The sequence below is a fragment of the Plutella xylostella genome, chromosome 17, assembly GCF_932276165.1.
Source record: "Plutella xylostella chromosome 17, ilPluXylo3.1, whole genome shotgun sequence".
Classification (NCBI taxonomy): domain Eukaryota; kingdom Metazoa; phylum Arthropoda; class Insecta; order Lepidoptera; family Plutellidae; genus Plutella; species Plutella xylostella.
Window position 1 is genome coordinate 7,404,477 of NC_063997.1, and position 14,423 is coordinate 7,418,899.

The 14,423-nt window shown below is 36.0% G+C and overlaps 3 protein-coding genes across 3 annotated transcripts in view; 1 reads left to right on the forward strand and 2 right to left on the reverse strand.

The window, feature by feature from the left end:
• Nucleotides 1–9,851, reverse strand: part of LOC105380456 (unconventional myosin-XV) — a 90,112-nt gene extending 80,261 nt beyond the window's left edge. Inside the window, exon 1 of the mRNA XM_048626990.1 lies at nucleotides 9,627–9,851. The gene's annotated coding sequence lies outside the window, so the exon portion shown is untranslated. The remainder of the gene's footprint in view (nucleotides 1–9,626) is intronic.
• An 838-nt stretch (nucleotides 9,852–10,689) lies between these two features.
• Nucleotides 10,690–11,627, forward strand: LOC105380405 (protein BUD31 homolog). The gene is made up of 2 exons (XM_011549956.3): nucleotides 10,690–10,878; nucleotides 10,987–11,627. Exons 1-2 carry the CDS (start codon nucleotides 10,785–10,787, stop codon nucleotides 11,325–11,327), a joined length of 435 nt encoding a protein of 144 aa, XP_011548258.1. The 5' UTR covers nucleotides 10,690–10,784; the 3' UTR covers nucleotides 11,328–11,627.
• A 480-nt stretch (nucleotides 11,628–12,107) lies between these two features.
• On the reverse strand, nucleotides 12,108–14,115 carry LOC105380404 (innexin inx2). The gene is made up of 4 exons (XM_011549955.3): nucleotides 13,774–14,115; nucleotides 13,376–13,567; nucleotides 13,039–13,178; nucleotides 12,108–12,781 (listed from the first exon to the last, which is right to left on the reverse strand). The coding sequence occupies exons 1-4, from the start codon at nucleotides 14,021–14,023 to the stop codon at nucleotides 12,251–12,253; spliced, it is 1,113 nt and encodes a 370-aa protein (XP_011548257.2). The 5' UTR covers nucleotides 14,024–14,115; the 3' UTR covers nucleotides 12,108–12,250.
• Between the last annotated feature and the right edge of the window lie 308 nt (nucleotides 14,116–14,423).

A 14,423-nucleotide genomic window follows, 5' to 3' on the forward strand; every position in this document is an offset into this window, starting at 1 on the left:
ACAGACGGGAATCTTTATAACCTTGCCAGATTAAAAGCGCGTACCAAGGTATCCTGTGACACAATTAGAGAGATCATGTACGCCGATGACCTGTGCTTTGTATCAGATTCAGTAGAGGGACTGCAAGAATGGATCACCAATTTCGACGAGTCATGTCGCAGGTATGGCCTAAAAATCAGTGTTGGCAAGACGGAAGTCATGGCGATGGACACTGAAGAAGGCACCGTCAATTCGACTCTCGACATAAAGCTCGGAGAAAACTCTCTGAAACAAGTGTACAAATTCAAGTACTTGGGTAGTACTGTGTCGGCGAAATACGATCTTGACCCTGAAGTCAACAGCAGAATCGGAGCTGCTGCTGCAGCTTTCGGGAAGTTGCAGGCCAAAGTGTTCCGCTCGCATGACATCAGGCTCTCAACCAAGATTGCTGTCTATATGGCAATTGTTCTCCCGAATCTCCTCTACTCTGCCGAAACCTGGTGCCCATATCGTAAGCACATCCGCGCGCTAGACAAATTCCATCTGAGATCCCTCCGCAACATTCTGAACGTCAAATGGTCTGACCGTGTCAGAAACACGGAAATACTGCGTCGCTGTAATGTTGGGGGAATTGAAGCTTACCTGATGAGACGTCAGCTGCGCTGGTGTGGCCACGTGCGACGGATGCCCGAGGAGAGAATGGCTAAACGCATTTTCTACTGCGAACTTCAGAAAGGGAAGCGCAAACAGGGCGGGCAGTACCTTAGGTTTAAGGACGTGCAGAAACGCCACATGAAGAGTTGCGAAATTGACCATTCGACATGGGAAGAGCAAGCTGAGGACCGAGCCGTGTGGCGGCATACTGTCAACACCAACATCTTCGAGTTTGAGGCTAAACGAAGAGCTGCTCTTGATGCCAAACGTGACGAACTCAGAAGTAGACCACCAGCTGCCATACAATACCACTACTCCAATGGAATCCTGACATGTAGCCAGTGCAACCGCACGTTCACAGCCAAGATCGGCTACATAAGTCATATGAGGGCACACGACCGACGCCCTCCCCAGCCGTAACAGTCGCCGTGACCGAATCCGGTCGGACAGAATCACATAATAACCAAATGCTAAGCCCATCCCATAAAATATGTATTAAGTACCTATAGGTACCTCCACAATTATGTGGAAATTAAGCACGAATGTAGTTAAGTACTAAATATTATTATGCCTCTACAAATTACTACCTTGTCCAATCACACCTGGTATAGTAAACACTTATCACTCACATTTATGAGACACGATACCGATATCAAAGGCGAAATTCAAAAGAAAACTGAACTCTAAATCTTGGCTAGTATAATCGGCTGTGGTAAAATGACCAAACACCGACTTATAATATACCCTTGACCGCAGACGGTTTCTTGTACATTCGTCACTAAGTGAATTCTTCACGATGAAAAGGTGACGAACTGACGAATTACCTTCACGGAATAGTTGGAGATGTGAGATGTCCCCACATTATATTATTTATAAAATATCATCTAGGTATTTGCATGTACATATCTTTGAGGGGATGTTGTGAAAGGAATTCCATGAGCTACATCTAGAAATATACTGCGGATTGGGTAATACAGGTACAGCATAGACTCTCGGTTTGTGACCGGTTACTCATTTTGTGCAGTGCATTGGTTTGACGGTTTTTTAACCAGGGATTTTAAGTCAGGTCTTTATTGAATTAGCAATATTGTCGCACGAATTTTATAGTGTAATGGTCATCATCAGCACATCTTATAAGTCTTATAGGGCAATACAATTTTTAAATTAAGGGTTCCTTATCACTTGACTCGTAAAAGGCCACTGTTACATGTACCCTCCGCTAACTGTAACTACCGGCAAAATAGTTTCTTGGTAAGGGCATGCAACACGTACAACAGAATTTTCACCGAATCGGAAATTGACCTATTTATTTATTTTTTATTATTTTATTTTATTTTATTTTTTTAGGAAAACTTAACTAAGTAAATATAATAATCTAAAAATAAACTAAAGATAACTTAGGTCTAACAAGTTTCCACCTTTAGGTAAAACATTAGTAACATATTTTACGTACGTAACGGTTTTTTAACATTTAGTTACTTATAGGATACTTATTTAAAAAAAAAAAAAGAAATGGTTATAATTGACAAACTTTAAACTAAAACTTAAACTAATACACGGGTTTGAGAAACAAAAAAGCCACGAGCCAACCGGTTGCATATTGAAGGTAAACTGTTGGTGAAAATGTCAATATCGTTATAATCACACAACATATCATTAACTACCTGTGGTACACGCCAGAAAAAGGAATTTTGCCTATAATTACTTGCAACAAGGGGTACATAGAACAAAGACGGATTACGCAAAAACTTAGTTGGAGCATATAGTGATATCAGACTCAGCAACGCAGGCTATTCTGCAGTAGTCTCTCTAAAGTTAAAAACTTTTTCATTGATGAGTCGGTTGAACTAAAATAGTACACTACTAATATAAGTATTTAGGTAGTTAGTTAAGTGAATAACTTTATAAAATATTTTCATTTATTTTTAATTCAATTATCTGGGGGCACACTTGCATTTGGTATTTAATATTCAAATGCCACAAATATTGTAGCTTTCTGTTTTATTATTTTCTTCTAATATTATGTTGCCAATAATAATAAGTCAGTAGGCACTTAATTCTAACTAGGCGTAGTGGCGCTTGCCGCTGTTAGTTTGTAACTAGCGTAGTTTTTTATCTGTATACTTTAAGTTTGTTTCTATATGTGGGAATCTGTTAATGGCCTGTCTAATATTATATTAAATAGCTATTTTAAGTTATTATAAATAAGAACATGCTGTTGATTCTCCATGAAAAATAATAAATAAATAAATAAATAAATAAAAGATTGTAAGTACCTACCTAGGAAATGTCCAACTTTCCGGCGACAAACAACACTTTCAACTGTTTACCTTACTTTGAAGTATGTATTTTCTGTACACAAAGCCCTATTTGCTAAGAAAGTGGCGTGAGTGTGAATGGGCGGTGTGTCAGAGCGCTGCGTGTCGGCGCCGGCGCGCGGGTGAAATGTCAGGAATGGGAACACGCATGGTATCGCAAGAAGCCGCGGGCCGAGCTATGAGGAACCACGGGAGCAACTTATTGCTTAAAATATCCTTCAAATATACAGGGTGTTTAAAAAGTTGGTATAGTAAGCCGGAAAGGGATTAGTCAAGGGCTCATTCTGAACGGTTTTCGCTTGATGACTTTTGGAATTACGAGTACTTAATATAACACTTTTGAAACACTCAGTAAGTACCTATACGTAATTATGTAGGTATATTTTAAATTGGGTATTGGAACAGTCTGGTGGCTACTTTTCGTAGGACGCCGGCGCCGTTATATGCCGTATATGCCGTTCATTCAATACTACAAAAGTATCCGTTAGGCATCCGCAACGAAATTTTTAAAAAGGTATCATTTTCCTTACGCTTCAATGAATGAACAAAGCAATTACTAAAACATATTTTGAAAATGTACAAATTGAAATTAAAGCTTAACAACTTTACACGACCTTTTGACGAGATCTAACTTGGACTTGGAACAAAAAACAATACGACATTGCATAATACATCTCGTAAAATTGTATACTTGCTGACATTTAAATGACTAGACAAGTAAAATATTGAATAAGTAGATATGCAATAGAACTGGTGACCCTGACCTAACTTTTAACAGTGAGCAATGATTTGTTAGAACGGGTTATTAGACTCGTAATTAATAATATAAGTAAGTAATATAATAATCATACTAAGTATGTTGGTACTACTAGGTAGGTAGGTACATACATAATTTAACAATCGATTGGGCTAATCCTAATCGGCGATCATGACTATAAATATTCTAATTGCTCTGTAAGAAATATAATAAGTACCTAGGTACTACAACAAATCTGAAAGGTCTGAAACTAAAGTCTAAAGTATGTCGTATTGTCTCTAATATTATTTACCTTCTAGCAAACACTTTATCTTTGTCGAAATCATTTTGTTAGTGGTGTCATAGTTAGTATAATTATAATTAAGTAATTTGCTAGAATACCAGTTTGAATTAGTGTTCGCCTACACAGTTCACCGACATTGATAAAATATATTTGGGTACATACACGTAGTACAATATGTAAGTATTAGACAATATATAAGAAATGCTCTTTATAGGTTCACTATTTATATTTTTCTAGCTGTAAGGTAAAGAAATTATGGTTTTTTTAAGATTAGTTCTGCGACAGTGTGTTACCGACACACCAAGAAGAAAATACCAGAGCTCCACAGGAACCCTTTTAAGCTCGCAGGCTATAAATAGTCTATCATATATAAGAAAGCTGAAATTACGTCTCAGATAAAACATAATAATATGCTAAAATAGTGAAAAGTAGAAGCACTTTTTCTAATCATCATTATCGCTCTTTTTGTTCGTGTCTTTTCTGCGGCTTTTAAGTTTTTTGCTGTTGTGGCTGGCACTTTTACATCATTACACAAAACTCATTTGAATTGAGTAGAAAATAAATGAGTAACAAAAGTAAGTAGGTACCTGGATCGAAAAAAATGACAAGAAAAGACTACGCCCTGCGTAGCCGTAGCAATGACATTTGCCATACAAAAGACATCAACGAGCTACCTGAACTTTTTTTCGACTATTGGTTTACAAACGACACTGTAGGCTAACTTTTTAGCAGTCTACCTGTTACCGGAGCACGGAGCCACAATTTTGAATCCAGGGAAAACATTTGAGTGACGGCAATCATGTTAATTATTGCTAAAGGTAAAGGCAATAGGCTCATTGCAAATAACTTTACCTATATCAGATGTATCAGTAAGTATGTGCAGAAACTCTATGTTTTTACAAGCATAGCTAGACTTTAGGATTAGCTTTTTAATTGCTCATATTGTCAGTCAATAACCGCAATTAAGGCGAAGCCGCAGTGGCCGCATACCGGCACCGGCCCTAATGCGCATGCGCGGAATGCTGCGTTGCAACACAGCTTAGTCAGGCTTAAGGTGAGTTTACACTGTACGAACCGAGTGTGAGCTAGGCGTGATTACGCGTATCATATCATAGACCCACTGGTATAGCACTAATAGGCTACTAGAATAGGCGTATACTCCCATACCACTGCAAAAAATGCAATTTGGTTCTAGGTACTGTAGGTATTATATTTTGGTTCCTTACTAAATATGTTACTTTGAAAAGCTACTTAGAATCTAAATAGCATGAGCTGGTCATATAGAATGACTCTAATATGGATAAACCTTTACATCTAAGGTAGGTATATCATAGAGTAAAGTAACCTTACGTCACTCCTCACTCACTCTCGCATCAAAAAGGGTGCTGTTAGTTCTGGAAGGCATACGTCTCTGAAATACATTTTTAGTTTTAATCAATGCACCACGTTGGTAACTATTTATTTATTTATTTACTTTGGAGTACCAACAAAATGCACATAAAATTATCTTATTCACTAAAATCATATACTTAACTATGAATTGATGGATGTTTGTTTCACGGTAAAACCAATGCATGCTGGACAAATTTTTTATGGAAAACCTTTTAAGGCCAAGCGAAGTTCACGGGAAAAAGGCTAAGTAGGTAGTTATTAATATTATTGTTCTATCTGAGACTGCCTGACCTAACTTCTCCTCCGTTTATATGAGCATCACGTCATCGCATATTAAATAAAAATAATGATGATGCAAGATAATAATTATAATTCTTGTGCCTAATAGCCGAGCCACACAATAAAAACACAGAAGTATCTGTACCTAAAGCGAAAATATGCAACCAAGGTCAGTAATTATTTTATGTCTATGTTTCAAAGAAAGGATTGGCCAATCAGATCCACCAGTCGCTGACTGCCCAGGGTGCATGTCAGGAAAAAGTGATACGACACTTGGGGAACCTCTTTTATCCGCACTGTGATACCATCACTTTTTATGATAAGGAACTTTATAGATACTTACATAATAATATATTATGTTCGTTTTTTATAGGTTTTGTAAATTATTTATGCAAATACACCTCACATTTACGGTCTAGAGCTATAAATGAGGCACTGGGAGATCATAAGAGTAAGCTAGTAAACTATAGGAATGCATTAGGTGTTGAACAGCTATACATTCCAAATGTTATTATCGAAGTTCAAAGGCGAAGGACTTGTAAAGGTGAGTTGAATGTAAATATTCGTAAATGGCTGAGCATTCCTTAGTCTGAGCGGATAAATTGTAACCTGTGTATTTCAGATGTGCTGAATTTAAGTAGAAAGTATTATCTTTGGATGAAAATGATTTGAATCACATATCGTCAGACTGATTTGTGTTTGTGTTGTGATGTTTAATTTTCTTTCTGACAATCACACTCGTCATCTCCGTTCCTCCCATAACCATCTATTAGCACTGCCCTCCTTCCATTCAGGTTTCATGTCAGACTCTTTCGCTGTCACCGCTGTGCGCCTATGGAATAATCTTCCCGAGAACATTAGGAAAGCTCCTTCTCGCAATGTCTTCAAGCGACTAACCCGTGCTCATTACCTCAGCAAGTTAGATAAATTATAGCATTTTCTTGTACCTCTTTGAATATTATAATTATGTGTTATTGTATATATTATATATATATATATATATATATATATATATAATATTTATGAAGTATTCGTGTGTAAATAATATAATTTATATTTATCATTTCTTGTAATATGTATGTATATTTTATGTATTTCTTTTAAGTTAATTATCAAGTGACTTTTTAGTTTTTCCTGCTTTCATATACTTATCTTTTTTTTGCACCTTTTCACCTTTTTACTTGTACCTCCTGTAGGTTGGCTGGTAGAAAATAAATGCTTTTAGCATTAAGTCCACCTTTTGTACACTTATATCTCATATTTGTGCAATAAAGTATTAAATAAATAAATAAATTACAATAAAATGGTGCGTGGAAACATTTTCTATTCGATACACGTTTGAAAATAGTTTTGGTTGGTTATTTACTTGTTTTAATTATTCAGCATTTTTATTATAGTCTTGGGTAATAAATAATTCACCTACACAATCAGTGTATTTCAACAAATAAAAACTATTTCCTCTGTTGCCTACTAGATATTTTCGTAGTCAGAAATCCTCCACACCGATATTGCAGCTTTGATTAATAGAGTTATCAACCGAGAGTTCTTCTTGATAACACAGTAAACAACAGTTTTAATAACCTAATCAATAATGTAACGTGTTTCCGCGGCGGTGCGCGCGGTCGCGTGAGTTTTACTATTCCTGTCACTAACATATTCGGATTTGCGTCGAGAAACACCGCGTATTGGTGAAAACCGTTATCCGGAGATATTGTCTTAATCGCTTTCTACCAAATTGGCCGGCACGAGACGGATTCCTCCCCAGTGAAGGTGAAGATTGAGCGACAATGTCGGCGCGTGACGTTGATGTGTGAATCTGCTATGCGGTATGCGCGCTAAATGATCTCAGAGAGATTATAACTATCACTAAGTATGTATTTGGCAGCCAGGCATGCAGCTAACAACCAGAATAGATTGCTATCACACACGGAGCAGAAAAATTAAACATACCTACATACTCACATTTATCATGGACGCGAAGATATAAACGTGTTGTTTAGGTAATCAGTAATTACAATTAAAAGTGACAGTATACTAGTGAAATTCGACAAAAATAGCAAACAGGTACCAAAATTATGACAATTTCTCAACGATCGTAAAGTCGAAAGTTGCTAGCTAGTAGTACATAGCCAATTAGGTAGTTAATGATTACTACTATAATGTATTTTTCGTTGAGCAACATGATGCGGGCGGGCGTAGGCTTGTTCCAAACAAAATTATTTTGTACATTTGGATTAACTAAGTACTTAGAAATCGTTGCATATCATAACAGTCTGGGGGCTAGTTAAGGGACCCATTGTTCCCAACTTACATCGTTATTAGTTATCGGAATCTAAAAGAAAGCTATAAAAAACACTCATAAATATTATAGGTAAGTACTTACTTACTTTTAACTAATATACACACACATGGTATTCAAGAGAAACCAGCAGTGATTTAGGTTCATTCATTATAAGACATTTGGATTCAAAGTTTAGAAAAACTTTATAACATAACCGGTCAGATTTTCCCGAGGTGGTGTTAGTTTTAACAAGTTAGTTAGGCAATTTATAAATAAGCAGTGTCCTATAAACAATAAAAAAATTCAATGACAAAAATATCTTTGCAAAATGCACTCTTTATTCTCATGATTTTATAGGTAAGTATCTCTATATTTCTAGATGGACTGTAAATACCCTAATGCAGAGTAAAAGAGTAGACATGGAAGTCTAAAATAAAGTCTTCTCTAACCAAATTTAAAAAAATATTCTTATACTTACAAGCTCTATCTAAAGATAAGTAAGTACTTAAATTAATTAAAGAACTTCTGTGCTGCCCTTCAAGGTTAATTTTCTTGGAGTTCGGAGGTCAAGGGTAAACGACCCGCTGGCTCACTGGTCATTGTATTGTTGCTCGAGCGATGCTTCGTGTATTGCATTTCAATTTGCGAGGGAAAATAAAAGCTGCACGAAGTAGGACTACCTAGGTACTCTTGTAAAGGTTTGGGAAAGGATATTTTGAAAAATAGTAAGCCTTTCAGTACTAGCTGCATCTGTTTTCCGAAATATCCTTTCCCAAACCTTTACTAGAGTACCTAGGTACTTACTCCTATTTCGTGCAGCTTTTATTTTCGCTCGCAAATTGAAATGCAATACGAGTACAATAGGTATGTGCCTTCCTTTTTCATAGAAAATAAGGGTGTCATATGGAAAGAAGTTATTCCGCTATCTGGAAGTTTTGGGACTCTGTTGTTTTAAGACCTAGCCCGCTCCGAAAGGCTTTTCGACAGTAGCAGTAGCCCTTCAGAATACCCACGTATCTATACAGTCGAGTCCATGATTATGTACCTAGGTCGGTAATGGTCGGTACCTACACTTTTGGACTTGTCAAAACGAAACTTGACAAACCATCAATAAAGTAGGATTCAATGAATTTCTGAAATTATACATTTTATGACCTAAGAAGGAGTAGATTTATATGGGGTCGACTGTAACACAGAATAATAACACTTAGGTAGGTACTTGACCTATCATGGCACCCATATTATTGGGTAATACCTACATAGGTAAACACTTATTATAGGTACTTACCTTTCTAGACATAACTACATAGGTACATTACCTAGGTAGGTATCTGCTTACCATTCCAGATGGAATTAAACATGTTTGCGGGTAACTAGCTAAATTGTTGAAAGTGAAGGGTGTTTTTTGTTTTATAGAAGGATTAAATTCGGGCTATAAACTTCCTATGGCATCAGCATCAGCAGTGGAATCTATGTTTGATGAGCTTACTGTTACTACTTACTTAAGTAGTTTTCTTTCATTATAGGTTTAGGTGTGTACAACAGGAAGGAGAATGAGGCTTTCATGTTGAAAATTACTCCTTGAACGTGCACAAAAATGCAAATAAAACAAAAATTAGCGCAGCGGAATCGGCAGAAAGCCATCAGCACTACGTCACCACACCTTAGACACGTCCAACTTACCTCTTTGAGAGCCTTTCGTCGATCTTTTACAAAATACTCCCGGCACTTTCACTAAACAACATAACAATCATATAGACACAACAGTTTTTTGATTTATTCACTAATCAGAAACTGTCGAACACTTGCAATAGCGATTTACACACATATTTTGGTTACAAAGTTGTTGTGATTGCGCTACAAACACTAGCGCTCTCGCGACCGAATGAAATGACTGGCGGAGGTTGCGCGGGCGCAGGCAACACCGCATTCCACGCGCCAACTGACGACTACCTCTCTCTTTCTCTCATATACTGATCTTCACGTGAGAGAAAAGATAGCAGTAGCCTTACAACATTGAGGTATGAGCATGAGCATAGGTAGGGTAGGTAGGACCCGTTATTTATACCTAAGCTATTTATTTTCTTTTCCTAATCTAGGCTTAATATATGCATAAAATATTTACTCAGTGGGTTGAATATTCAAAATAGGCCTATCAACCTATTATAGAAGATAAATTTACCTACAAACCTTAGTACGGACACCATAAATAATACTCAGGTTACCTATAAGTGAGCGATTCCGGAACACATACCGGACTGTGAAGACTAAGCAAAGATTTATAGGATAGTGGATAGGGTTGGGGTGAATGTGGATATTACATTCATATACACAGTTGTTTCTTGTGAAACTAATAAACCGCTTATTATTTAAACATTCCAAATTTGAGGTTTGTGAGTTTCACTAGGTACAAAATGCATAGCTACTAATGAAGCAGACCAAAGTTACTAGGTAAAGTACCCACATAGTATGAACCTCATGCTAATAATATCTAGCTAAGCGTAGATAGATATAGGAGGTTATATCCTATGATAGTTTCTATGATCTATAAGTACCTAGAGGGTAGAACTCGTCACCAAACACAAGGGGAAGATGTTTAATAAAGATACTTAGGATCCGTATATTTTATTATGTCAGTGCCATCTAGTGAACAAACTTGAAACAAATTATGTTCATTTTCCGAGTTTCACCATATTCACCACAACAGATTACCATAAATGTCAAAATTTCTGACAGCAAGTTTGGTTTGATTGATGCTATGAAGTTTGTGTTTGTTTGCATCTAACCTAAAAATAATAGTTTGTATATTACTGCTTGAAACTCACTATTTAGCTAAAAATCATGCCCAAAGTGCGTCGTAGCCGTAAACCTCCACCAGAAGGCTGGGAATTGATAGAGCCAACACTTGAAGAATTGGAGCAGAAGATGCGCGAAGGTAAATAGTTTCTAATGTAGCTTTTCTGTATTTCTTGTTCATTTTACCATTATTGTTTTGTAATAATCGCTTCATTGTAGTTCTTAAACTCTCTTTATCTGTTTACAGCTGAGACTGAGCCGCATGAAGGGAAGAGGAAACAGGAATCGTTGTGGCCGATATTCAAAATACACCATCAAAAATCCCGTTACATCTACGATTTGTTCTACCGAAGGAAAGCTATTAGTCGTGAGTTGTACCAGTTCTGCTTAGATGAGAAGATAGCTGATGGAAACCTCATAGCTAAATGGAAGAAGACTGGATATGAGAATCTGTGCTGTCTTCGGTGTATACAGACGAGAGATACTAACTTTGCTACTAATTGCATTTGCAGAGTGCCTAAAAGTAAACTGGAAGAGGGTAGGATTGTTGAATGTGTGCATTGCGGTTGTAGAGGATGCTCAGGCTAGTTCCTTAACACTTAGATAATAATTAATTTAAATAACTTCATTCATTGATATTCAGGAAGAAAGCAAAATATATTTCTATTTCCAGTAAGGTCAATTAATTGTTGAAATTTAAGCTTCACCTTTTACAAGAATCATTCATACATTGCAAATCTTCACATTGTTACATTTAAATTAAAATTATGGTGGTTTGATACTTTAAATGCCTCCCTCCCATTATTTTGATCTTGATAGGTGTAATAAACTTAAATATACCTGTATGTAGATCATAGTGATTATTATAATAAAATTACTGAGACTCCATTTTATAATATTTTATTTAAAAATCAACAGTTTTGTTTGGCAACAAACAGAAACAAATAACAAATCTTATTTTTAAGTATTACATGAAAATTAACAAAAAACTGTGCATTTAATACAAATTATAAGATAGATCTACAAATAATAATAATTATTGCAAATGCAGGAATAATAATTATTATCTGTAAATAAATAGAGAAAAACTTATCTAATCATAAATCAAAACAAACTCTGTTTCTTACTATTTAGGAACTGAAATTATTTAATCAAACAATTATCTTTTTGCTTAGATTTTTTTAAATTTTGATTCCTAGAAAATCAATGTATGACTTATGATTATACTTACTAATATTGGCCCCATCTAATTAATAACTTATTCTTAGAAAGTAGTAGGAACTGTAGTTTTGAACTACATTAATTGTTATTCTAATCAGCCTTAGTAGTTATTAATTGATAATGCAATAAACTTATAACCACCTTATAACACTTGAGATCTTAGTTAATAATTTAACAAATACAGGCTAGTTGATCAGTGAATGAGCCAATTGAAGCCATTATAGGCTTGTGCCCTCATAAAATTCTACCTGTGTTAACTTAAACAATATACTTGGTTAGGTCTATGATATTTAAACTGTAACAGTTTTATCTTCTAAAGCCTTATACAACTCTACAATTAACTCTTTGTAAATAAGGGGATTCATATTCTTTCCCAGATAATATAGTATAAACCAATCACCAAATCCAAAGCGTTTGATTATTTTAGCTACCATACTTCTCTTCACATAGCGTAGCTGACCCATCACCATCATTGTACGAAACGGAGGCATAGTTAGCACCAAAATGCGAAATACAACTGAAATCGTTGATACAAATGCCAAAGCAATAAGCCAGAACCATAAAATGGCAAATATCTTCTCATTTACAATATTCAAAGGCAAAATACACAGACGATCTTTCAGTTCTATGTCACCTGATGGACCGAAGTTACGGATCCAACATTTAGTTAACTTAGGAAAATACTTATCCATTGGGTTGACTGATTCAAAACTCTCATACTTGTTTGGGATGCGTGGTCTATGAGCAAAAGCTGCCACAGCTGCACCATAGTTCCGGAATGCTCCTCCAAGGAATGCATCTAAGAGAAATATTTGTCCGACCTGTAAATAAAATATTGAATGAAATACTCTCATTTTATGTGTAACACCTACTATCTCCCACTGCTGGGCACAAGCCACTTCATGTTTATTGTACATTTAGAGCTTTTACTCTGCTGAGCAGACACTTGGAGTTGTTACAGACTGCTGAGTGGAGGCATATTATTTTTTTTATATAAAACAAATAGAATTCCACATGTTGTACATCTGCACAAGACAGCAAGGCCCTTCAGTTATAAAATAAATACAAAATAACATACCACATTCACCAGGTTAAGAATTTCACAGAATGCATAGCGTAGGGCATAGAGGTTGTGTGCATTGTAATTGGCATTGTTGAGGTAGGACACCAGCTCGCCTCGACGGAACTCTGACCAGTCTTTGGTTACCATTGGACTTGCTGTAAATAAAAATAAGTTAATAAACAAAAGACAATAAATTTTAAAAAAGAGCAAAAGATTGAGATAGTTAATTAGATAATAGGTACATGTCTTTACATAATACCCTGAATAACTTAGGTCCTTTGAAATAAAAAGTTGAAAATCCAAGTACACTGAGGATGTAATAATAATAATGAACAAGTCTACTTCTACTTACACAAATCTGCAGCAAGTGCCTTCAGCCGGCCTCCCTCCCAGATCTTCCAGAGGTAGCGAGGGGTGTAGAACATGACGGCTTGTCCGAGCAGCACAAAGCAAACCCACTGGTAATATGTGTGCTTGATCTGCGCATCGTCCTCCATGTTGCCTGGACCCACACCATTGTATGCATTGTGCTTGCCTTCTATGCCTGAAAAAGGAATATAAGTAGGTAAGTACTTAACCATACCATAACTTTATATGTTTTTAAACTTTTGCCTCTTCATTGCTAAATAATTACATATATAGGAACTAGCACTCCTTTGGCATTACATCAGTTAGTTCCACGGCTCCATCAGCAGCTAAAACAAGCTCAGTTCTTTGATACCCAAGAAGGTCTACAGAAAATGATCTTACCTTGAAGTCGGCTGGCTAACGTGTAAGTGCCATAGATCCAGCAGTAGCTGTTAATGGCATCAACGTTCTTGTCACTATCGTAGCTCATGCAGTGGATCGGCTCCCCAAAGAACTGCTTTGAAGTCACCAACAAAGTAAAAACCAACAGCATGATCACGGTCACCTTATAATGCATACGAAATACATTATTGTCCGTGCATACGTTTTCAAACTTGAGGAAAGCCCGAAAGGGCATGAAAAGGTCTATCATTTTGTGAAATTTATGGAAACAATTAAAATTTTAGTGAATCAAGGATGAAAAGAAAGTTTTTTTTCACCATCAAAAACTACCCGCGCTTTTGAAATATTTTTTCACTTGACATTGACAGTTGACGTTGCGTTGTTGACAGAATGATGACAGAAGGTACCGATGACAGATCATAGAGATTATTTCCTCATTGCCCGTTCATTGTCAGTCTTTCGGTAGAGATAAATAATAATAATAATAATAATAATAATATATCTTTATTTCAGGTGTAAAAAGCCCATATCATATCCTATCCTAATTACATTTACATTTATAAAATTAAAAGATACAAAAGTAAATATCATTAAAGTTTAAAGACAATATTAATATATATATATAATTATGTATACTCGTATAATAAGAT

Excerpts from the sequence above, each read along its gene's own strand:
- LOC105380405 (XM_011549956.3), top strand. The coding sequence starts at position 10,785 with ATGCCCAAAGTGCGTCGTAGCCGTAAACCTCCACCAGAAGGCTGGGAA. Across the intron at positions 10,879-10,986 it reads GGAGCAGAAGATGCGCGAAG|CTGAGACTGAGCCGCATGAA; the intron begins GTAAATAGTTTC and ends ATCTGTTTACAG.
- LOC105380404 (XM_011549955.3), bottom strand. The coding sequence starts at position 14,023 with ATGATAGACCTTTTCATGCCCTTTCGGGCTTTCCTCAAGTTTGAAAAC. Across the intron at positions 13,568-13,773 it reads GTTAGCCAGCCGACTTCAAG|GCATAGAAGGCAAGCACAAT; the intron begins GTAAGATCATTT and ends TTCCTTTTTCAG. Across the intron at positions 13,179-13,375 it reads GGCACTTGCTGCAGATTTGT|CAAGTCCAATGGTAACCAAA; the intron begins GTAAGTAGAAGT and ends TTTTATTTACAG.